Source organism: Galendromus occidentalis, unplaced genomic scaffold (genome assembly GCF_000255335.2).
Source record: "Galendromus occidentalis unplaced genomic scaffold, Mocc_1.1 scf7180000077460, whole genome shotgun sequence".
NCBI classification, from domain to species: domain Eukaryota; kingdom Metazoa; phylum Arthropoda; class Arachnida; order Mesostigmata; family Phytoseiidae; genus Galendromus; species Galendromus occidentalis.
The window spans coordinates 645,776-666,681 of NW_003805448.1; the positions used below are offsets into that span (position 1 = coordinate 645,776).

Sequence of the window (20,906 nt, forward strand, 5' to 3'; positions counted from 1 at the left end):
GAAATGTTCACTGACGATCACCCTTCCGAGCCCCCTGTTCGCGTGCGCATAGTTTTGCAAGCGTAGATTCGAGATCCGACGTTGATTCTGGAGTGATTGAGGATTGATCTCGAAGAGCTCAACACCCGTCAGGCGAGACAGGCGTCAAGNGCCCCCCCCCCCCGAGTGGAAGAGAAATAATCAGCTTACCCTCAGAACGATATGTAGTTGTTTCGCTTCGTGAACTAAGCGACCTTCGTCATCAGTAGGATACCCGAGGCAAGAGTAGGAGGTAATTAAAACTTTGCACCATTCAAACACTTTATTCTCCTCTGTTTCACTCGGCTCCCGGCTTCCATTCAGGTCATTCTACACGGCCCGGTTGTAGGGTATCTTTCAACGTCCTTCCCATGACCAACATTCCTTGTGTGTCTTGAAAACCTCGCTGCTCAGATAACCTTGGCTCTCCGATATTTCGGATTCGTCATCATCTCCTCGGATTGGGTCCGATGTAAATTAATTTTAGAGTTAAAAGTCTGCGAGTCATCTCCGAAACATTCCCGTAGCTTCCGCTCACGGAGCTAGGACATCGAGTGTCACGAGTCAATGAGATACCAAGGACCGCTCCGATGGAATCATGAGGGAATCTGCAATCATCGATCAGATTATCCGTTCGGAGCCGAGATCAATTCCTTCCGTCGATTAACTGCTTTCTTGCCGCCCATTCCATCGCTGAGGCCGTTCTTGAGACGGGCTATGCATGCAATCATGGACCGAATCGCGACAGAGCTTTTGCTGTTGCGATCGACCGGAGTCGCTCCTGGCAAAACCACTGCCCAGGTCCAAGGCCGAATCAAGTGAGGCACACCTCTGCAGAGCGCCGATGAGAAAAACAAGCTTGGAAAGATGCCTAATATCCCTATCGCGTGAACGTACCCCAAATAGAGATCTATATGGCCTGCCTATGCTATCGACTTCGTGATTCATCAGAAGAGGATTCCTCCTGAGGAAACGTTACGACTTTCTCGGAATGAATTATGAATCATGTTATGCAGTCACCTCAGTAATCGATTCATTCTCTATTTCGAGACGACGAGAGAGGTCGCTGGTCGCTACCCTGACCGTTCTCCGATATTCGAGACCAAAAAAAATAGTTGGTATACAGATCAATTCTTTAGGTATGAGGACGGTGTTGAGTCGTGATTCGGATCCCTACCGTAAGGAACCACGAGCGTTCGCACAGCTTCAAAAATGGAGCCGAGAGTGCTGTCAAGAGCGCATCTGATTGTGAGTAGGCATATCTGTCGAGGTGGCTAGGTTTCGAGTTCTGACAGATCGGGTAGGACGGAAAGATGCGTCGGAAGCGGATGCGGCATCAGTCCTGATTGAGGACGAATCTCGAGGGATCACAAGAGGAGAAAATACCGGACACCCTCCGAGCCGACCGATCGAGTCCCCGAGCATATCACCCACCCACGACCACGGTGCAATTTCGGGAGATGCATCTGGATAATCGATCCGGATGCTCTTCGGGAGGTAAGGCCTATGATTCCCCCGAAAAATCAATCATGAGCTAATTCATTGAAACGCAAGGAGCGCCTACCCCTGGGGCTTGCGGAGTTCATGAGGGCTAAGCTGCTGACGTGGAAGCTGACATCATAGACCCTTTCCCGAAAATAGAGTTCGGACTTTTTATTCGATTCACTCATCATCAAGTGCACGCATGGTGACATCGATGGGAATCATCGCTGTTGGAAAGCTCGTATCCGACCGTCTCGCTTTTCCGTTCTTCGTTTCGGTCAGGAAATCGCATCACTGCCATTCACTGGCTCTTCGAATCTCGGGTGCGATCCTCCAGTCGTTGGGGGCTGCCACCACAGTACGTCTGCGATATTAGGGGATCGCCCGTAAGAGCCGGCAAGTTGAAACCTGACCTGACAAATACCTGATGAGCGAAGATGTCGAAACTCTCGCTTCCGGCTTCTCGACCATCTCGCCCTCTCTCTAGACCGAATCATCCAAAGGTACAAAACCCATAATTGGAAAACGGCCTCTTGGAGAGTCTGAATCGATCAGCGCTCTTCGGTCACTGATATGCATAAGTATTGTATATTCGACTGGTATCTTCCAGCACCGTATTCATTCCATCGGAGGGACTCGCTCCAAGGGAGTCTACCACTGTAGTGAAAACTTCAGCGAGTCTGAATCTGGACGAAAACACGGCATGCTTGTCAGTGTCATCGTACAGCCGACGCTCCATGTGAGCTCGTGGGAGATTCTGCGCCTTGCTCCATGCTCGTACAGTCGGACCCGCTTATAAGAGAAACCCCGGGAAATTGAGAAAAATCTCTTTAAAGCGAGTCTCTCTTGTATGTGGGAGCGTGAATTCATCAATATTCTGCATAGCAGAGACGATCCCCACATGAACGTCATGAGTTTCGAATTTCGAAGACATTTATTCGCTCAACATAACCCTGACAGCTAATCGGGGAGAGTATCCCGTGTTCCTCTTGAATAACTTTCTTCCTGTAAATTACGTGAGCAACTTTCGGGACCAAGGCTGTCAGACTTGAATTTTTGGCGGGCCACATTCGAGCGCTGCAGGTGCCCGCGGGCCACATTAGAAATTTACTTTCGTACGAAAGGAGAATACACTCCTATCGTCCATGGAAGATTGCTCCAGCCTCCGAAGATCGAGGGAATCGTTCATTCGGTTGCACGGAGGGATTCATTCCACAAATCTCATTCAATTTCCAAGCACTCATTCGACACCCCTGCCCTAGACTATTGAAGGGATCTCACTCGAAAAAGAAATCGGCCATCTTTACCTGGAATTTCTCATTAATGATTTTCGATTCGACCATATTTTCGATCGCGAATAACTCTTCGCACGAATGGTAATTCTCTTCCATAGGCCGGAAGAGAACGGATGGGGCTCCGAGAGCTCCTCGAGCTGTGTCAGACGGCTCGAACTCTTCTCCTCCTACTTCTTCGGGTGCGATCGCTTATTTGGCGGTTGGAGCCAACTCGGGTGATTTGACTGAATCACTTTCGGCATAGATCCCCAGCAATCTACGTCTCTATCTAAGTCGACGAAGTCATCGAACTGCTGACGAGTGAGACCAAGCGGGACAGGCAAAACAAAATCCCTTTCCACCCCATCTTTAGTTCCGTCATTGCTCTGTCTCCTTGATACGAATCCAGCTTTCTTGAAACAGTTTTGGATAGTCTTTCGGCTAATTTGGGACCAGGCCAGTCGCAGTAGGTGGAGAGCCCTCAAAACGTCGATATACTTTGCAGATTCCTCGATTGCTCTCCCTGACTCCAGGTCCCGCAGGAAGAGCCTTATGACCTGCGAACGGTACTTAGCTTCAGTAGCTCTGATAATCCCCCGATCCATGGGTTGGATCATTCCTGAAACAGCGAGCAGTCCGGAAGGTGTCGCCTTGAAAACAGCCCAGATTCATCAGCGTTGTATATCTGGTCCGGGGTGTATCCTTCGATTATGGCGGGGTAAACATGGTCGATCCAATCTCCTGATTCGTGATCCGCCGCTGCTCTTTACGTTTCCGATTTGCGTTCTTGTTCTCCAGAGATTCAAGTCGGAGATTTCTTTATCTTGAAGATGGTCGACTTTCCGATGCCAAAGTCTTTGACGGCATGGCACTGTCAATGGTATTCGATTTGAAGAAGTCTTACACCGAAACCTTTTCAAGCGTTGAGAGCGTTCTGCGCGACATTCCGACCGCTGTCGTCGGAACACCATAGAATCGAACGCGAGATCACGCGACCAACCGAAGAAATTAGAGTGAGACTCGCTTCCGTCTCATTTTACGTTCCCTTCGTCGTTCTGGTTTTGCCACATCAATCTCTCGGAGGAGAGAAGGGCATGTCGAGATGAGCCTCGATCTCTTGTGAGCGAATGGAAGGCTGGATGGTGCGGGCGTCGACTCTCTTTCAAGCGAGTTTCTTTGATAAGCGAGTCTCTTTTAGGCGAATTCTCCTGCATGGGGGTCGATGGGCTCGAAAATTGGTGAATCCCATCGGTCTCCCATACGTGCGATTCTCTCATAAGCATATCTCCTATAAACAGGTCGGACTGTACATCGAATTCGAGGCAATGGAATCCTCCCGCTTGAGGCTACGTAAAAATGAGACAGGACAACGGTTCTGAGCATACATTTTGACGGAACCGAGGGAGGGGGTTACGGACGGAAATTACAAGCACCCAATCTGGGCACGTGGGAGACATCTTCCCAAGATGCTTGACGTTTCCTTTCTCGGGGAAGCGCTGATCCTGACGAATGGACGATTTGCTGATCGAGAGATTTCCCCAAAATTCGATTATCCGTAAGTCCACCGAGCCAACTCCATCATCCATCGAAATGGGTGGTTGCAGAAGTGATGGCATGATGCACCGAGGATCCAAGGAGCAGAATGTTTCAATCGGTGCAATCGCTTATAGGCGGGAATTCAGCTCTGATCTATGCTCCCTGCTCTTGGGAGGCACGGCAGATGGCCGAGGGGTCGGACTAGGCTACGAACCCTTAGCAGGATCGCGTTGACCGCAATGACATGGGCTGAAGCTGATTTCTTCTTAACCGGATCCAGCTGGCGACTCTTCACCAAGAACATGGCTCGGAAATCCACGAAAACCCGTGGAAACCCTCCGAGAACCTGGTGGAGAGCGGGTCTTGGTGCTTAAATTCTCCTCCTGCAAATTCGTTACTATATCCCTCCAGGCCATGGCTGGCCGAATTCCGGTCTTCCCCTCTCTCCGCACGCGCCGCAGGTCCATATCGCAGGTACTACGGGGGAATGAAGAAAAACACCAATTAAGGATCCCGTATATTTCAAGGAGACTCGATGTCCGCCCAGAAATGACCAGGCGGATAAACCTACCAGAGGAAGAGAGGGAATAAATTGATAACAAAGATTTCCACTGAACCCAATCAGGAAACCTTCGCTGCATCAAGGAACAAATAATAATCTAGACAATAGACATGGAAAGCGGACCACAAGACAGAGACATTCGCCCACATTCCTGATGTATCCTGCCAACAAGCGTCGATATTCGAAGAACTTTGTTGACTTCTTGACGCTGAGCGATATCGAATTTCGATCGGTCGGAGAGGACGAAAAGGAGACAGTTCCTGGCAAGCAGGTGTCCGCGTAAAACACTCTCCATGAGCGAGTCTTCTCGTTCTGACATCGAGAAATTAGTCCGCGATGAAAATGATGGATCTCTCCAATTTCGTTAATGACCATCGCCGCTGAGCTTGCGGACCTCTTTTCCCTAAGAGAGAGGGGAACCATCGATTCCGGGCTCCGGAAGCGTGCGCCTGGTCCCGGAACTCACTAGGTAGAACGTCCGCCCTAGCTTTGAAACGCTTCTGAAGTTTACCGCGCTAATGGTTGGAGACGGAGAATTGTTGAAAGTCAGTCAGGGTGATTCCGTCGAATGTGACGGGGTTTCGCTCGTTCAAGAGCTAGAGACGGTTGCCTCACTATGATGAAAAAACTCCATATGGAACGTCACGAGCGCACCACAATGAGCTAAACCGCATCACGTTCGCCGGTAGCATGTCGCCGGGATAATTTTTGAGGGGTCGGATTCCAATATTCACGAAAAAAGCGATCGGCCGCATTCTCCTCTCGCACACACATATCCGAAGTGGAACACGATCCTGAGAACATATGGAAGAGACGGCGCGACCTTCAAAGCCGTAATGAATACTCTTCATGCTCTATGGCCACTTCACGCAGCGGAGAAGCTCTCGGAACTTCAGCTGAGACCTTCATTTGAGAACTTCATCTCGCATGCCCGTCGGTGGTCGGAGGTAAACTCCATCGCGACTGCGATTCATGATATGACACTCACTGAGGAACTTCGGTACGCGGGCTAATCATCCCGCAGAATGGTCATGGAGTCACTCCGCTAATTCCTCAAACACAAATCGGTTCATGGGGCACCGTATCCATGGATTCGGAGCGGAGCGGATCCCGCAGAATCTTGTCGACGCCCAAAGTATGTATGTATAAAGTGGCTCCATATGGAGAATATGCATCTGAGTTTATTGTCGCCCTGCGGGCGGAAGTTTGTTTTCGTGGCCGGGGTAGGCAGAATGGCCACGGGATGACTTTGAGCTTTTGTCCATCACTGCTTCGCAGTTGAGATGGGGACAAAGCGACTTAGGCTGAGACGAGACTTTGATGGGTGGTATTCGATGAGACTTTACAAACTTTCAGAGGAAGTTTCGCGTCGGGTGCGCGGATTATTGCTGTCAGCTTTGGCCAACCCGCTCCCGTCCGCAAACTTCGCACGAAATTCTCTCTCAATGTATCTGCCATCTGGTGTAGTTCCTCACTCGAGCACTTCCGATAGTCTTCGGCAGAGGCACCTCCGGGGTATTGGTCATCCTTCCTCTTTTTCCCAACATTATCCTGATCGAAAAGTGAATCTAGATTTTCGCTTCGACTCGGGTATCGCGACGGGAGCGCGGCCGGTCGACGAGGTGAAAGTGTTCATTAATCGCATTCATTCATTCTTTCCTCGTTCCAGAATCGAACCCCCAAGGTCATGATGGATCTCGAGGCGTCCTGGACCTGAGCTCGGAGTCGCAGAGCTCCTATCTCCCTCACTCTCTCTCGTACATCCGTAGGAGATAGGTGAAAAAACTGGCTCCTCGAGGCGCTCACCTGGACCGCATCATAATGGACGCCCTCGAGGAGATGAATCTCAGCTCAACATTCAACATCTCCGAAGTATTCCGGATTTATGGAGCGAACCTTACTTTCGATGATGGCGATTCTGCCTTCTATATGCCACTGTACATCGAGGTAAGTACTCGGGATTCATTTCTTAGAGAGCCTGTTACTCGAGGGGAGCGAATATCTTCGCGCGCGGCGCTGTCGAGAAAATAAAGCATAGGGAGAACAAGAATTAGCTACCAGTCTCCTCGCGCTATTCAGTCATGCACTCGTCGCTAATTAAAGAGGTTTTTATAATTTGCCGAAAGCGAGCTTCGTCTCGGCTGGCGCTCCCCAAACGCCAATGTTGGCCGATGTGTAGAATCACTCCAATTCCAAGTGCTTACGATTGCGACGTTGAGTGAACATTGATGAGACTCTTCTGATATGCGCTGGGCCAATCTCTGAGACCGTGATTGCTGATCCGCAAAATTCGAGACCGAAATCTGATGAACAAATATTTTTATCCCTCTCACTTTGCTCGGACCCTCGACGAGATCAGTCCTTAGGCCACACTGAAGGATGGCCCCCCACTTTACTCTGGCGGAGCGTACCGAGTAAGCCCACATATCCACGAGGTTTTATAGGATCTCGATTCCCCATTCCGTCCCGCTCGCGGCGATCCGAAGAGGGGCCGGGGAGGGAGTCGACGTCTCCGTGGGGGGTTTACTTTCGGACCGGACATGCTGCGGGAAACCGCTGCCGACCGCATACGGAGCATCAGAATGAATCGGAATGGTTCACCGACCACGTCGCTCATCGTCGTGAATCGATGGAATCCGCATCGTTGGAGTTCGAATGCTGTCTAAAATACATAAGTGCCGGGGCTTTTGCGCTGTGGAACGCACGGGAAATCGCGGAGGTGCTCGCAAGATCACAGCGGCAGGGTTTACTTTTAATTTATTCTTTATTAAAGCGTTCGTTGTTGGCCTCGTGTGCTTGTGCTAAGAACAAACCAGTAAAGTCTCTCGGATCAGGAAGAGGGGGAAGAAGCCGCCTTGTAGTCTGTGGGAAGTCTAAGCTCGCTTATTGGAGCCGCTCAACATCTTGTGGTTTGAAGCGAGTCACGGTGTTTCCTTAGACTAAAGTTTCTCCAGAGAGGATAGCTCGACAAGCGCGAGGAGGTCGGGCAGAGCAATCGCACGAGACGTTTCGCGCAACACGACATCTCTAAAGATGATCCAGCGATATTATCGCATGAGCTCAGCGCAAGCCTCCGAAACTCCAAACGGTTCGGGCGGATACACCTCGCAGAATGCTCGGCTGCCGAGCCGATCGCTTCGGTTCTGAAGCTCAGCCCAGAACTCACTTGGGCCATCAAGTGGGGATCCTCCAACTATTCGTAGGTCAAGCGGGCCGGAGCTCCCTCCATCCGAGCCGTATCGGACACGGAAGCATTTCCTTTCACCTCCTCCGATCGGAACGGTAACGATGGACATACTTCACTGGCATTGTATTCTGAAGGTTCCGGCTCGCGGCGATTGTACTTCGAGTAAAATAGCCGAGAGCCATCGCATGAGCTGAGCGGTATCATGACGACTGGAGACTAGCGAAGCCATCCACGAGAACGCCCGAAGCCTCGAATTGAGCACCCTCCAGTCGGAGCGAGCCCCACTACGGCAGACTCGGAAGGAATTCTCTCGATCCGTCGCGGAGAATATACTTTTCTCTAACTTGCCTATCGGCGTTTGATGTGAATCTCTAAATTAAAGATCCACATGAAGCGGCAGCTTCGGCTTATCCCGTCAAATGGGTTCGGAACGTATCAGCTTTCGCGAAACGAGGCTCGAAATATAGGAAACTAATTCACCGGGGGAATTCGATCTGCTCGGAGGGCTTTCGTTGAGAGCACTCAAGTGAAGAACCCGGAAAAAAAACTCCCCACTTGAGATCCAGGCAGATCCAATTCGTTGCAATGAATGAAACTCGCTCCGAAAGGAGTTAACCATGGATCATCTTCAGCGAGCTTGCTCCTGAGCAGCTAATCTCGAAAGCGACATACGGTGGACTATTAGCGGCAGGCTCTCGGGAGGGAGCTGAAAGGACGGGTTTCAATTTATCTCGTTTGCTTTCCCTTTTCTCATCATGTAGGTATGTCGATGTCGGCCTGCGAGCGACCCGCAGAGCGAGCCACGGAGGACAACACGGCAGCTTTTGAGCTTGTAGATGGCTCTCTAAGTGCTCACGCTTATTCAATTCACTAGTTGTGTGCCGCAGATGGGGCCGTTCCGTGGCGGAACTGTGGTGGTGGAGTATTAGTAGGTGAGCGAAAACTAACGATGTTTTTCGTTGCGCAGGTGCTATGGTGCGTTCTGTTCTCCACCATGATCGTGGTGGCCGCCTGTGGAAACCTGATCGTGATCTGGATCGTACTCGCTCACAAACGTATGCGGACCGTGACGAATTACTTCATCGTTAACCTGTCGATCGCCGATACGATGGTTTCGACATTGAATGTCATTTTCAACTTCACGTACATGCTCCGGCGGGAATGGTGGTTCGGGGAATGGTATTGCAAGTTCAGTAACTTTATCGCCGTCGTTAGCGTCTCAGCTAGCGTTTTCACGCTCATGGCCATTTCTATCGACAGGTTAGTTTCCAATCGTTGTTGCTTTTTTCGCGCGCTTCTTCCGTTCGCCTCGAGGAAGACTGCCTCGAGAATAGATAGATCGTTGTCCATGTCCGATTAGGGTCTCGGAGGCGACCAGCTCCAACAGGTGGTTCCCAGAGCGCCGATCGATCTGCGCGCTCCGAGGCTCGGGATGGATTCCCTCGGCAACATCGCTCGTTAAAATTTGGAGAAGCTCCCGACAAGGCTCATGAATCGCTTCAAGTATCCTCAAGTGTTTTTATTGCGCAAAGACATCGTACTGTGGACTTATCAATTGTGATGAGCTTCTTCGTACTCAGCAGCCATCACGGGAAAGGGAAACCGAACAAACGAGTCGGACAATGACTAGCTCCGTTTAGGCGTCTCGGGCGATGTTAGAAGCGACTCTTGGACCAACGATTAAGTCCAATGTTCTTTGACGACATCATTCATCTCCGTCACGCGCGACGAGAGGAGCGTCACGACGATAAAAGGGACCATCGGCGGCGTCTCAGGACGAAGACCGTGTCGCTCGAGTAGTGCACCCGTTCTCGACGATAATGACGATCATGATTCATGGCTCGCTCGCATTCCCGTACTTCGGCAGACACCTATCGGAATGGACTGAGCGATTCCGCAAACTCCTTCATTAGGGGAAGATAGAGTCGCGAGGGGGACGGAGTCGCAGCGACAAAGGACTCGATCGCGGAAATAATTTCTCCATCAACGATATCGCCGATCCTCCATTGCCGTCGCGGTAGCTGGCTCGGAATCCGCGATCAATTTTTTCGGTTTTCGATATTTGGAGTCAATCTGCGATGATTGTTCCCGAGTGTTTCTCGAGACCAGTTATTCTTCCGGAGTTGCGTGACCGCAAGGCGGTACGTGCGATTCCAGGAACTCCGCCAACGGCAACGACTTATTTTTCCCCGCACCATCACCGAAGCAATTCTCGCACGAGCTCGCGTGGGCTAAGCTGTCTAATTGATCTTCATTACCTACGACAAACTTTCTTCTCTTCCAGATATATGGCTATAATGCATCCTCTTCATCCGCGGATGTCGCGAACCATGACTCTGAACATTGCGGTTTGCATCTGGATATTGGCTGGGATTCTCTCGTGTCCACAATACGTCTACTCACGGACCCGGGAGCAAGACAACCACACTGTCTGTTACATGTTTTTCAATGAAGACGGAGAGATAACTGAAAGCGAAGAGGATTACATGTGAGTACATTCTTTCTCTTACACATCGCATGGCTGAGGATGATTGTGATTTGTGATCCTCAAGAGTTCAAGAGCATTTTTTTCTGTTTGTTATCATTCGGCGAACCTCGTTCGTTTCCACATTTCCCCGTCATATTTATCTTAATTAGCGATGCTGGTCCCGAGGCGAGTTCTCTCAGGTCCTCCTTCGGTCCTCTCGGGTCCTAAGTAGCTCCTCACAACGAAGCGCGTCAGAACGAGTTTTCCATGTAGCGTTCGACTTTTCCTAATTTTCTGGTCCTTTCCCAGCAGACCTAATAGTCGGACAAGCTCGCTACGATAGACATTCACCTTAACGAACCGTTTTCGCCGGCGTGAGCGTGTTCGTTGTGAGTAGGCTACACTGCTACACTGTATTTTCGAAATCTCTAGGCGCATACCCCGTTAACCTCAATCGGCCATAGACAATGAATGCTCGATCGCCGACTCGGCTTCGGGAGTTCTGAACAGAGTCCTGTTTCCGATGTCAGAGAAAAATCCTCCCGATATCGTTGTAGAAAAGGTTCTGCTTCCTATGACGGGAAAGGAACCAGAGTTTCCGGAACATCGTTTCGTAGCAGGATGTTTTGGAACACTGCGTCGTTCGAAGAGACGATCACGTACATCTCCCGCGCGACCCTCGGCAGGAGCGGCCATATTCGCCATAGAACTGCTCGCGGAACTTCCGACGGAACCGCTCATCGCATGCGCTTGAGATGGGAAGGTTCAGTTCGGGACCGAGGCTCGCCGATCCACGCGTCTCTTCAATCGAGGGAAGAGCGGAGCTGCGAATCTCTCCGTACGCACCAAAACTATGCACTGCTCCTAAACGGAGAAATTCACGAATCAATGATCACCGAGGAAACAAACCGCGTCACTGAGATCTCACAAAAAAACTCAACACGTGAATCGCGGAGGGAAAGGAGTGTCGCGACACCCAATGCCGAAGATCCGGGGAGCGCTAGGAGTCCCGTTGCGCTGTACGGATGGGGGGCGGAGGACCCGGCTTTCTCTTTTCCGGAATCTCGCTCCGGAGTACTGGAGTCCCTCATCGCGGAGGTAAATCTGCATTCCCTGTCTAGGAATTCCCGGATCGCAAGTGTCAGCGAACACCGGAATATCCGCAGATTTGACGAGTTTTCCCACCTCCCAGAGCTCATCGCCCGTGTCGATGCGACGCATCCGGAGTGAATGGTCTCAACGAACGCACCTGAACTCGGAAGTGTCGGCTCGAGATTCTATCAGGAACGATCTGCGGTGGCGTCAAAAGGAGAACGAAGCTTTCGTCTCGTTACTGAACGGTGTCGAAGAGATCGATTGCGGGAAAGAAGTCAAAAACGAAGGTCCTTCCCGCTGCTTTTTAACTTGATCGGTTGTCAAGATCAGCTGTCAGCCGAGGCCAGAGCGCGGCTGCAGGCAGAGCCCCAAGAGAACGTCTGCCGGTCTGTTTTTTTTCGCTCTAACAATCTTTTTTTAGGCTTCCTCTGTTCCTGTCCTCCGTCCCACTCCGTACGAGGCGATGTCCATTAAAGTGGCAAACTCGAAGTTGACTGCAACAAAATTGACATTGTCATTCACAATTTAGCTGACCAGAGCTGTCCCTCCGCCTTTAGTGACCGGCAGTGAATCCGACAGGCAGCGATCGAGGTCGGAGGCCTGATCGAGCGAGCTTCTCTTCCGGAGGGGAAATCCCGGTAGGAGGGGCCGGAAAACGGCGGACGCGGTCGGAGCTTTGGCAGCGGGCACCCACGTGATTGTCTAAACAGTCGGAGCTCGAGTCTAGTGTTTCGAATGATTAACACTTTCCCTAATGAATTCAAAGCTAGTAATGAGCTGCAACAGGTGCGAGGCTAGGGACGCGACAGGTTCATAGGTTCCGAGAACCACATATTTCGGGCGGCCCTACTGCCTCGTCGCGTAATTTCGCTGGAGACGTCGCCGGTGATTACTCTTCGAGCGGAAATTGCTCCCAGCCCCTCCTCTTGAGAATGCGACTCTGAAGGGTGGTCAAATCGGATCCGACTTCCGCCCCCGCTGGATTGCTTTTTGATCGCGCGCCCACGATTACCTGAGAGCTCGAGCCGAAAAACGCGGAATCCGCGGCGCGCGAATTGAGTCGCTCTCCCCTCGTATTGGCGGGGTGGGAGGCCTCCGTGTGGAAAGCACTCGGGATCAGAATCTCAAGCAAAGGCACTTAACATTGCTCATCCGTCTCCTTCTCAGATACAATGTGCTGATCCTGATCGTGACCTACGTGATCCCCATGCAAGCGATGGCCTTCACGTATTTCCGGGTAGGCCGAGAACTGTGGGGCTCACAGAGCATCGGCGAAGTTACACGCAAGCAGACAGAGACGATAAACTCTAAACGAAAGGCAAGTTCATGTGGCTATTCCTCCTGAGTTCCGTAGATCGGCTCGTTAGATCGCACCTCCCTGATGTCAAACTGCCCGAGGTTTCCTATGGCAACCGAAGTCCTCTCAAGAGCGCTATTATTAGAATCGAGGTTCCCGTTTTCCGCCCTCGGAGATCCTTTCTCCCTGTCTGGCTGACGGGATCTCCGAGGTTTCCTGGGGCTTGCCTCGCTGAGCGAGATCCGCACTCGCGATCGACCGAACAGAGAGAAAACGTTTCAAATGTGGTCGAAAGAAACTTTCAACGTGCCACGGTCGTCGGGACAGATTAAAACAGCAGGTGGTTGACCCTGTTCACTCCGACGGATCCACTGAGCTCATGGAAGGGCCCCGCGACCTTGAAGAAGAATCTTCGGGAGCTCCAGAAGCCATGGGGCGAGTTCTGGGAGGAGGGCCGTGGGCGAGGATGCTTCCGTGTCCTCGCGCCGTCAATCATCGATCTTATTCTCGCAGTGGATGAGTTGGCTTTTCTTCTGCGCTCGGCTGTCGACTGACGGTCGTCGCTGTTTGACCCGCCGCCGGCCAGTCGGTTTCCCAGAGTCTTCGCTATTAACGACAAATCCCGGGAGCTGCGGCCGGTCTTAGACCTAAGCACGGGACCCTGAGCCTTGTGGGCGGTGTCCCTCACTGAACAACTGTCCGTATATCCGCTAATCTCAAATCGGGCTGAATTGTTTACGAGGCACGATATAATTGCGGACACGCCATGAATCAAATGAGGTCCAGGTCGAGAGACCCTGTCAGCGCCCTTCGTGATCATGCTGTATGAGCGGATGTAGGACACGTGTCGTTGTCTCGGAGAATCTCCACTGTCTTGCGAAAGGGCTGACCTGTCAGGCGCCACTCGTAGACCTTCTGGTTTTCCCTCGGAACTCTGCTATTCGCTCATTCAATCTGTTCCCTGAATAGAATCAATTTGTCCCTGAGCGGGTGAATAACTGAAAGTTCTTGGTGACCGAGGACGTGTTGCTGCAGCTGTCGCGATGATCCAACCGACTGAGATCTGCTTGAATGGGCTGCGATGATTTCGCGCCCGTCCACGTCGACGGTCCGGAAGCTCTCTGAATGACTGGGCTCCTCAGAGAGCCACGCTGCGGTTCGAAAGCATTCTATTTTCGGATCGAGACCACAAGCAGGTTCAACTGGAGGCGCGGACAAGTCAGAGTTGTAAACCGCCAAGTTCAAGGTACACAAACATTGTGATGAGCGCGGCTGATTTTTGTACGGCTAATAGAACTTTTTCCCCGATGTGCCGCCGCGCCGTGGCGGAATTCGGAGAATGCTCGGCGAGTCATCCCGCCAGTCAAACAGTCAAGGGGCAAGACAACTGCCAAGAGGTCGGGAAACCGAGAGCGCATCGCCGTTTGGCGCGGTTTCACTTCATTTCCCGCTCGGCAAACAGTCGTCGCCGGAAGTAGGCGATTGTTTTGAGCCTTGGGGTATTTGAAGATTAAAATTCCTCTGTGTGCCATGGTGCCCGGGGTTCGGACCGCTGTTGGCCGCACGTTCAGGCGAAGGACGGTCTTTGCGGGAAAATGTCTATGAGGAGTCGCAAGATGAAATTTCCACCGAGCGAATACCAAGCTCAGCTTCAATCAATAATATTCCCGTGCTTATTTTCAGATCGTCAAGATGATGATCGTGGTTGTGGCGATTTTCGGCGTTTGCTGGTTGCCGTATCATTTGTATTTCCTCATCGTTCATCATTTCCCCGACATCATGGATTCCGCCTATGTTCAGCACATCTATTTGGCCATCTATTTCCTCGCAATGTCGAACTCGATGTACAATCCCATCATCTACTGTTGGATGAATAGCCGGTAAGTAGGGGCATCTGTCCGTCCCGTCGCCTCGTCGGCGAAAAAGCGGCCCCGCTTCTCGCGTAACAGAACAGCGAGTGGTCCCCGAGAGCCGAAAGTGATGGTGCTGTCTGCTCGCGTGGTCGCCTCCATGTCGCTCACGAGGAAGGATAGGACGAACTTAGATCCCGAACGTGGAAAAAGCTTCAACCCCGCTTTGAAAAGCTCATTTAATATGGTGCTCGTCACTTTTCGCTTGTGTGCGCCTGAGCGAATGCTCAGGCTATCAGTTCATCAAGAGCTCAAGTGACCCTCCCAGATGAAGATTCAAGCCCTTGTGCCGTAATGAGGTCGCTCATCGCGCTTTGTGGTCATGGTACCACCACGACCTCTTCCGTTTCGAATACCCAATCCCGTCCGGAAGTTTCCAATGGAAATGAGCGTAGGACTGATGGTGCGACCAAGCATCCTATGCAAGACTTTGGATCGCATCTGTGATGTCTGATGTCTCAGAAGGAATGGTTGGGCCGAACGGTTTAAGTTAGAATCTCTCAGCATCGCTTTCTGCTTGCGGACCAGGAGGTTCAGAGGTCGGGTTCGGATTTTCGGTTTAGACGTCTTAGAAGGCTCCGAACGCCCTCCAGTCATTCTTTTGACTGAGTGAGATGTGGTCGAGAGGGAACGACAGCAAGATTAATTCGAGAGTTCCCCGGAGCCCGCGTTGGTCGATCTCGGAACTTTCGATCACCTCCAGGCGTCTATTCAGGAAATCCCATCAGCAGCGTCCGTGACCTTTGAGTCGGAAGGGACTATCTGATAAGTCGAGATTCATTGAGATCCTTACTCGATTCCGAAATGCTTCCGAAGGCCCCTCGTGAGCAAATCTCACGCCAATGAATCCCTCGCGTATGAGGATTTTCTCGGCGCGAAGCGGGAAATCATCTCTCGTCGTTCAACAATGGATCATAATATACCAGACGCTACTGCATTTTCTGCGCAAACGGGAGAATCCTATATTCGCGCACCCCTATGAGGGAGGCCGCATTCTTGAAATACTTCCAACCCGGTCCATAGACGAGCAATATTGGACATCTCGGCTGTCGCTTACCATATCATATCTTTCGTTCGGGTGTATAAGCGGTCTAATAGATGAGGTCAGAACTCGGAAATCTGTTACTTTCTCCACATGAGTGCGGGACTCGACGGCGCGGCGTTCATTCGCCTCCGGACAAGTCAGTGCCGTCTGGCGTGACTCAACGTGGCGTGAGGGAGTTCTTGGTGTCACGTAACGGGGTGGACTCCCACTCGGCACAGCGACAACTTACGAATCATTGCCGGCAACGGCGATCGGAAGCTCGCGGAACCTCATATTCCGTAGACGCACATACTCCGTCCTGAGCAGCACGAGCGGTTTTCGACTCGCTTTATGAGGCCGATTGTCATGATTACTCGCATCTGTCGCGACCGCATTACGGTGATTCACCGGCGCATCAGCTGGCTCGAAATTCGGATCGAGAGTTTCCTGGCAGCTCTCGTGACACCTTGCGACGGAGGATCCGAGTGGACCTGACCAGGCGTGGAAGCTGACTCCGACCTTTGGAACTTTATCTAGCCGCTCGCACAGTGGGCCTTTATCAAAAGGAGCCAGTTCAGGTCGTTCGAATGGGTTGAGGTCGGAGCATGCCCATGTTCTATCTCCAGCTGAAAGTATTGAGGTACAACGCTTCTCGCCCGACGAGGGCAAACTTTCGACAAAGCCTCTTTCGAAAAGTACGGCAAAGCTCAGAATGACTTGTGCGTAACCTTCAGGTCCGCAGATTCGAGTCTCTCAGACAGTCGCTGCACACCTCAAGCCCTTACCCTTTTCACCGTGCGTTCTCCAACTTTTCCCCAACCGAATGGGATTGCGGCGAATGGATTCGCAACACTGCGGCTCGGAGATCGCGTCGTTGAAGGAGCATGTCCTGGAGCTGCCGGGTCAGCTAAATCCTTCGGTTATCCTTTTCCGCACAGCCTGATCTGGCTCGACCGCTCTTCCTCCGGGAAAATCAATCCTGGAATTTCTCCCATTAGAATTTCCAGAACTTGTCCGCAATGTTGCAATACTCCGGCTGTCGCCAGCGGCTCCATCATTTACCGAAGCCTCGCCAGAGAGAATCCATCTGAAGACGAAACAGCCCGTCGTATCCGAGGTTCTGGGAGCTCTTAAGTCAATCTGGTTCAGAGCCAGAACACACTTACACAGCCGGAAGCTTCCGGATGCAGGGCCATACGGCTTGGTTTACGAATCGGGAGTTCGCCGTCGTCGGAAATGCGGCGGAGCAGAGTCAAAATATTTCCATTCGGAGCTCCCAGGAGGAAACGGTAGAGTCGATGCTGTTTTCCCCGGAAAACCCTTGAGATGTTCATTATCCTCCTCATTATATGCGGCGAAGTCAGTCTATTCCCCGCCGCTAAGACCATGAAATGGTTTTCTCGCCTCCATTCCCCCACAGAAAGCTCGTATTCGCGCCGTTCCGCATCGATTCCTCTCCTTTTCGAGCTCCGCCCTGCAAGAATATCTGAATTTATCCTCTTGGCGCCTACACCGGAGGTGCTGACAGTTTCGAACGCGCAGAGAGATAAGGGTTTATCGCACTGTTGAGATAGACTAAGGGCGAGTGTGATGTCATCGCCCATTTATCGGACAGCGCATCCATCTCCTTCAAGATTCCTTTCGCGAGCAGGAATGCAGGACGCAGGGAAGAGTCCCGGTATGTCGTGTCCCTTACGCCCATGCGCCATACGCTATGCTCCAACATTAGTGTACGTCGACGCGATGAATCTCTCCAGGAAGATCACTAGCAAATGGAATTTCTTGATTGCTACCGTTTCCGAGGGATGGCGGGCTACCCTAAGGAATCGTGGAGGAGACGTTTCGGGAGAGTCCCCACCGTGGCTTCAATGGATATATCGTCCGGAATCGCATCGTTCCGTCCGATCACTGACGCCGTCGGACTTTCGACAGATTATCGAAAAAGATCGAGTCACGCAGAGCATGTACAGGGATGTGGATGATGGATCCGCCTTCGGTGCTAAGACGTCTAATTTTTCCTTCAGGTTCCGCGAAGGCTTCAAGGCGGTTTTCTGCTGCTACGCGCTGACCGGAAAACAGTTGGGCGCGTTCGCCAAGAACAACCAGAAGTTCAAGCGGTATTCGTGCGCATCCGAACCTTATTCCACAACACGTGTTACCCTGAACCATTTGAATACCGTCAACATGGACACGCTCCAGCATGCGCAAGGCGATCCTGAAGGCAGCGTTCGGCGGCCGAACAACAAACCCAACCTCCTGCAAAGAACTCACCTCCCTGCGACCGAAGCCAATGGTCACACCGAAGTGTGATCATCTCGTAGATGATCATATTTCGACATACCAATTTGTAGCGTACCATGAGCCGCTAGCTCAGGAGTCTTTTTCGGGATCACATTTGTGAGAAAAGAATAATACGTCGTATTGTACGCATTGTCAAGCATTGTGTGGTTTGTTGAAGATTTCCATCGATTGCGCTTCGTGTCGATTGAATTCTAACCGAACCGCTGTACAGGAAGAAACTGTATAATACTTCCTTAAACATGGAGCTCGAGCGCCGGTTTGAGGGCTATCGGTGAGGACGAAACTCCTTGCCGACTTCATCCATTGAGGCACTAAAGACTCACTCGAGACAGCGCCTGGCAACCTGCACCGCCTCCGAGAGTCAAAGCAACGTTTCCCTGATGAACTAGACCCCCGGTGAAATCTCTTTCGTATGCAGACAGTTGGAACACTCACCGAAATTAGTCTAATCTCGGGAACAAGGTGCGTTGACGGCATACCATTATTTGGTGAACATTTTCTAACGAATGCTTTGTTGTCTAGATAAGTCAACTGCTATGGGAACCATAGAGAGTATTCTTGTAAAGCATGGAAAAAAGTACCATATCATAATAAATTCATAGGCAGTGAAACCAAGAGTACCGAGACGAGTACGATCGTGTGTAAAAAAGTTACTACTTATGCGCTCCTTTTTCCGAGCACTCAAAATGTTTTGAACTGGTTTACGGTTGTCCGGTTGTTGACTGGTAACCGGTATACAGTGTGACCGGTATATTTGTCTGTACATTCAATTGCGAGCCGCGAGTCCAACTCGAACGAAGTCGGGCTCGCGCGTGTTTATTACATGAGGACATTGTTGATTGACATTAGTCGTTGGAAAGTGATGTCTTCTCCCAACTCAATTGGCGGAGATAAAGCCTCACCGGTGAAGTTTCATTCGGACTCGAATCGGAGAACAGCTGTCCGGTAGAGAGTGAGAGGGGCGCCGAAGACGCTCGAGTTCGATGACTTGTGAATCATAGTGAGGTATTTTGCTGAAACGAGGCGTCGCGGTGAGACGGGTTGTTTTCGCTAATTCTATCCCTGTGGAAAGATGACAGGACAAAAATCTCTTTGACTAATAAAACGGATATGTAAAAACGATTTATCTCCCGGAATATTTCGTCGAGCATCGTCATTATGTGCCTTTCTATCATCTACTTGGCCGTGTTCATACATCACTGTTCCAAGTGAAAAAACAAAAGACGTCTTATTATCATATAAATCACTCCTCCTTAATGTGGCGCTTCAGAGACAGACGGTTCGGTCAAGAGGGGGGAAGGAAAATGTTTTAGGCTGGAGAGAAGCATGGATGTGATGGAGAGGATCGTCTCCTCCGACGAGCGAGCGCTCTCTGAGTCAGCTACCCATTCACGGAGTCTGAAAGCGAGCTCTGGCCGGCCTAGTTAGAGGATCGATCGTAGTGAAGCAGCGTTTCGTCTTCGGCGCAGACCATTATGTTGGGTACCTCCATGACTCCCAGGATGAAACGTCTTGACTGCTCTGCTTTCTCTCTCGTGACGTCATTTCTCTCGGATCGCGTCGTCTTCTCGTCTTGATTGAAAGATTAGACGTGTCACCGATAAACTCGCTGCCTTCCCGAATCAATGTCAGCCTCTGAAGCTCCATTCGAGCCGAAGAAATCTGTTGTAGGTGCAGGACGTACGTCGAGAAGTCAGTGAGCCGGGACCCCATTCTACATGTAAGGGGAGAGAGACAATGGACGATCCTGCGTCCCGGCCGAAAACCTGTCGCATACTGTCGGCGCTGAGGTAGGGATTATTCCTCTACGGAATGGATATGAGGTTTCTTCGTTGTTCGAATTGAGTCCGTCGATAGCGTTTTCTCGAACAAACATTTAAACACCAATTCCTGGGTCGAAAGGCTTCTCGACGAGATCCTTTCTGCACCGATGCGCTCGATGTTTCGCGTCTTTCCATTTCGTGAGACCGAGAGAGATCCGATTGACCTGCGTCGGACTTTCGGGATCGCGATCGTCGGGAAGCTCGGTGCGCTTCCACGGTGGGGCTGGTTTCGAAAATTTCGGATCCTCCGAACATCCTAATGGATCCATGCTCGCACTGGAAATTTTTTGTTTCTCTCCATCAACCCTTCGAAGGTCGAACTACCGAAGACGCAGCGAGAGCGTACCAAGCGATTACAAATCCATAATAAGCCAACCTGTTTCTCCAATCAGCTTTCCTGAGTCAGCAGATAATTGACTCGGTCCTCTAATTGGATCGCTCGTCCAACTCCATTCTCAACCAAGCAGGGCAAGCCTTGTCTGCGCAATACATACATCAGGATTCTTGTATGAGACCGCTGGAAGGCTTTGTTCACTTTGTGATAGTCCACGTCCGGCTTAGCACGCTAACATTCAACACTCAGATTTTCTACAAAGTTTCGGAAATCCTCGAGGCGCACTGCGAGAAGATTCGTCCATCGGCGAAGACCCATGAATCTACGCTAAGTGTAACTTGCATGGGCTCCAATATATCAAGAGTATACGATATGACAAGCCATTAGGCCTCATCACATCATCGCGCGGGAATCAAACAGCCTTGATTTATGATCATAGAGCTCGCATCCTTAATCGACTCAAGCGTGGTCTAATCATCGACTCTGGCCACGCCCCCAGAGCGCTTATTCTACTCCCTTCCGAGGCGATTCGGCATCCGAAGCTGGGGGAATCCTCGGCCGCTCCATCGAAATGTCGGAATCGCCTGCCCCTGGTG

General features: G+C 51.2%; 1 protein-coding gene across 1 annotated transcript; it reads left to right on the plus strand.

The window, feature by feature from the left end:
* Nucleotides 1–6,569: 6,569 nt before the first annotated feature.
* On the plus strand, nt 6,570–14,802 carry TkR99D (Tachykinin-like receptor at 99D). The gene is made up of 5 exons (XM_018639866.1): nt 6,570–6,819; nt 9,027–9,319; nt 10,344–10,547; nt 12,789–12,939; nt 14,602–14,802. The coding sequence occupies exons 1-5, from the start codon at nt 6,694–6,696 to the stop codon at nt 14,800–14,802; spliced, it is 975 nt and encodes a 324-aa protein (XP_018495382.1). The 5' UTR covers nt 6,570–6,693.
* The last annotated feature ends 6,104 nt before the right edge of the window (nt 14,803–20,906 follow it).

What these genes read in the sequence shown, in the direction of transcription:
- TkR99D (XM_018639866.1), top strand. Translation starts at nt 6,694, where the DNA reads ATGGACGCCCTCGAGGAGATGAATCTCAGCTCAACATTCAACATCTCC. An exon ending in ATATGCCACTGTACATCGAG is followed by an intron (nt 6,820 to 9,026) that starts GTAAGTACTCGG and finishes TTCGTTGCGCAG; the next exon opens with GTGCTATGGTGCGTTCTGTT. An exon ending in ATGGCCATTTCTATCGACAG is followed by an intron (nt 9,320 to 10,343) that starts GTTAGTTTCCAA and finishes CTTCTCTTCCAG; the next exon opens with ATATATGGCTATAATGCATC.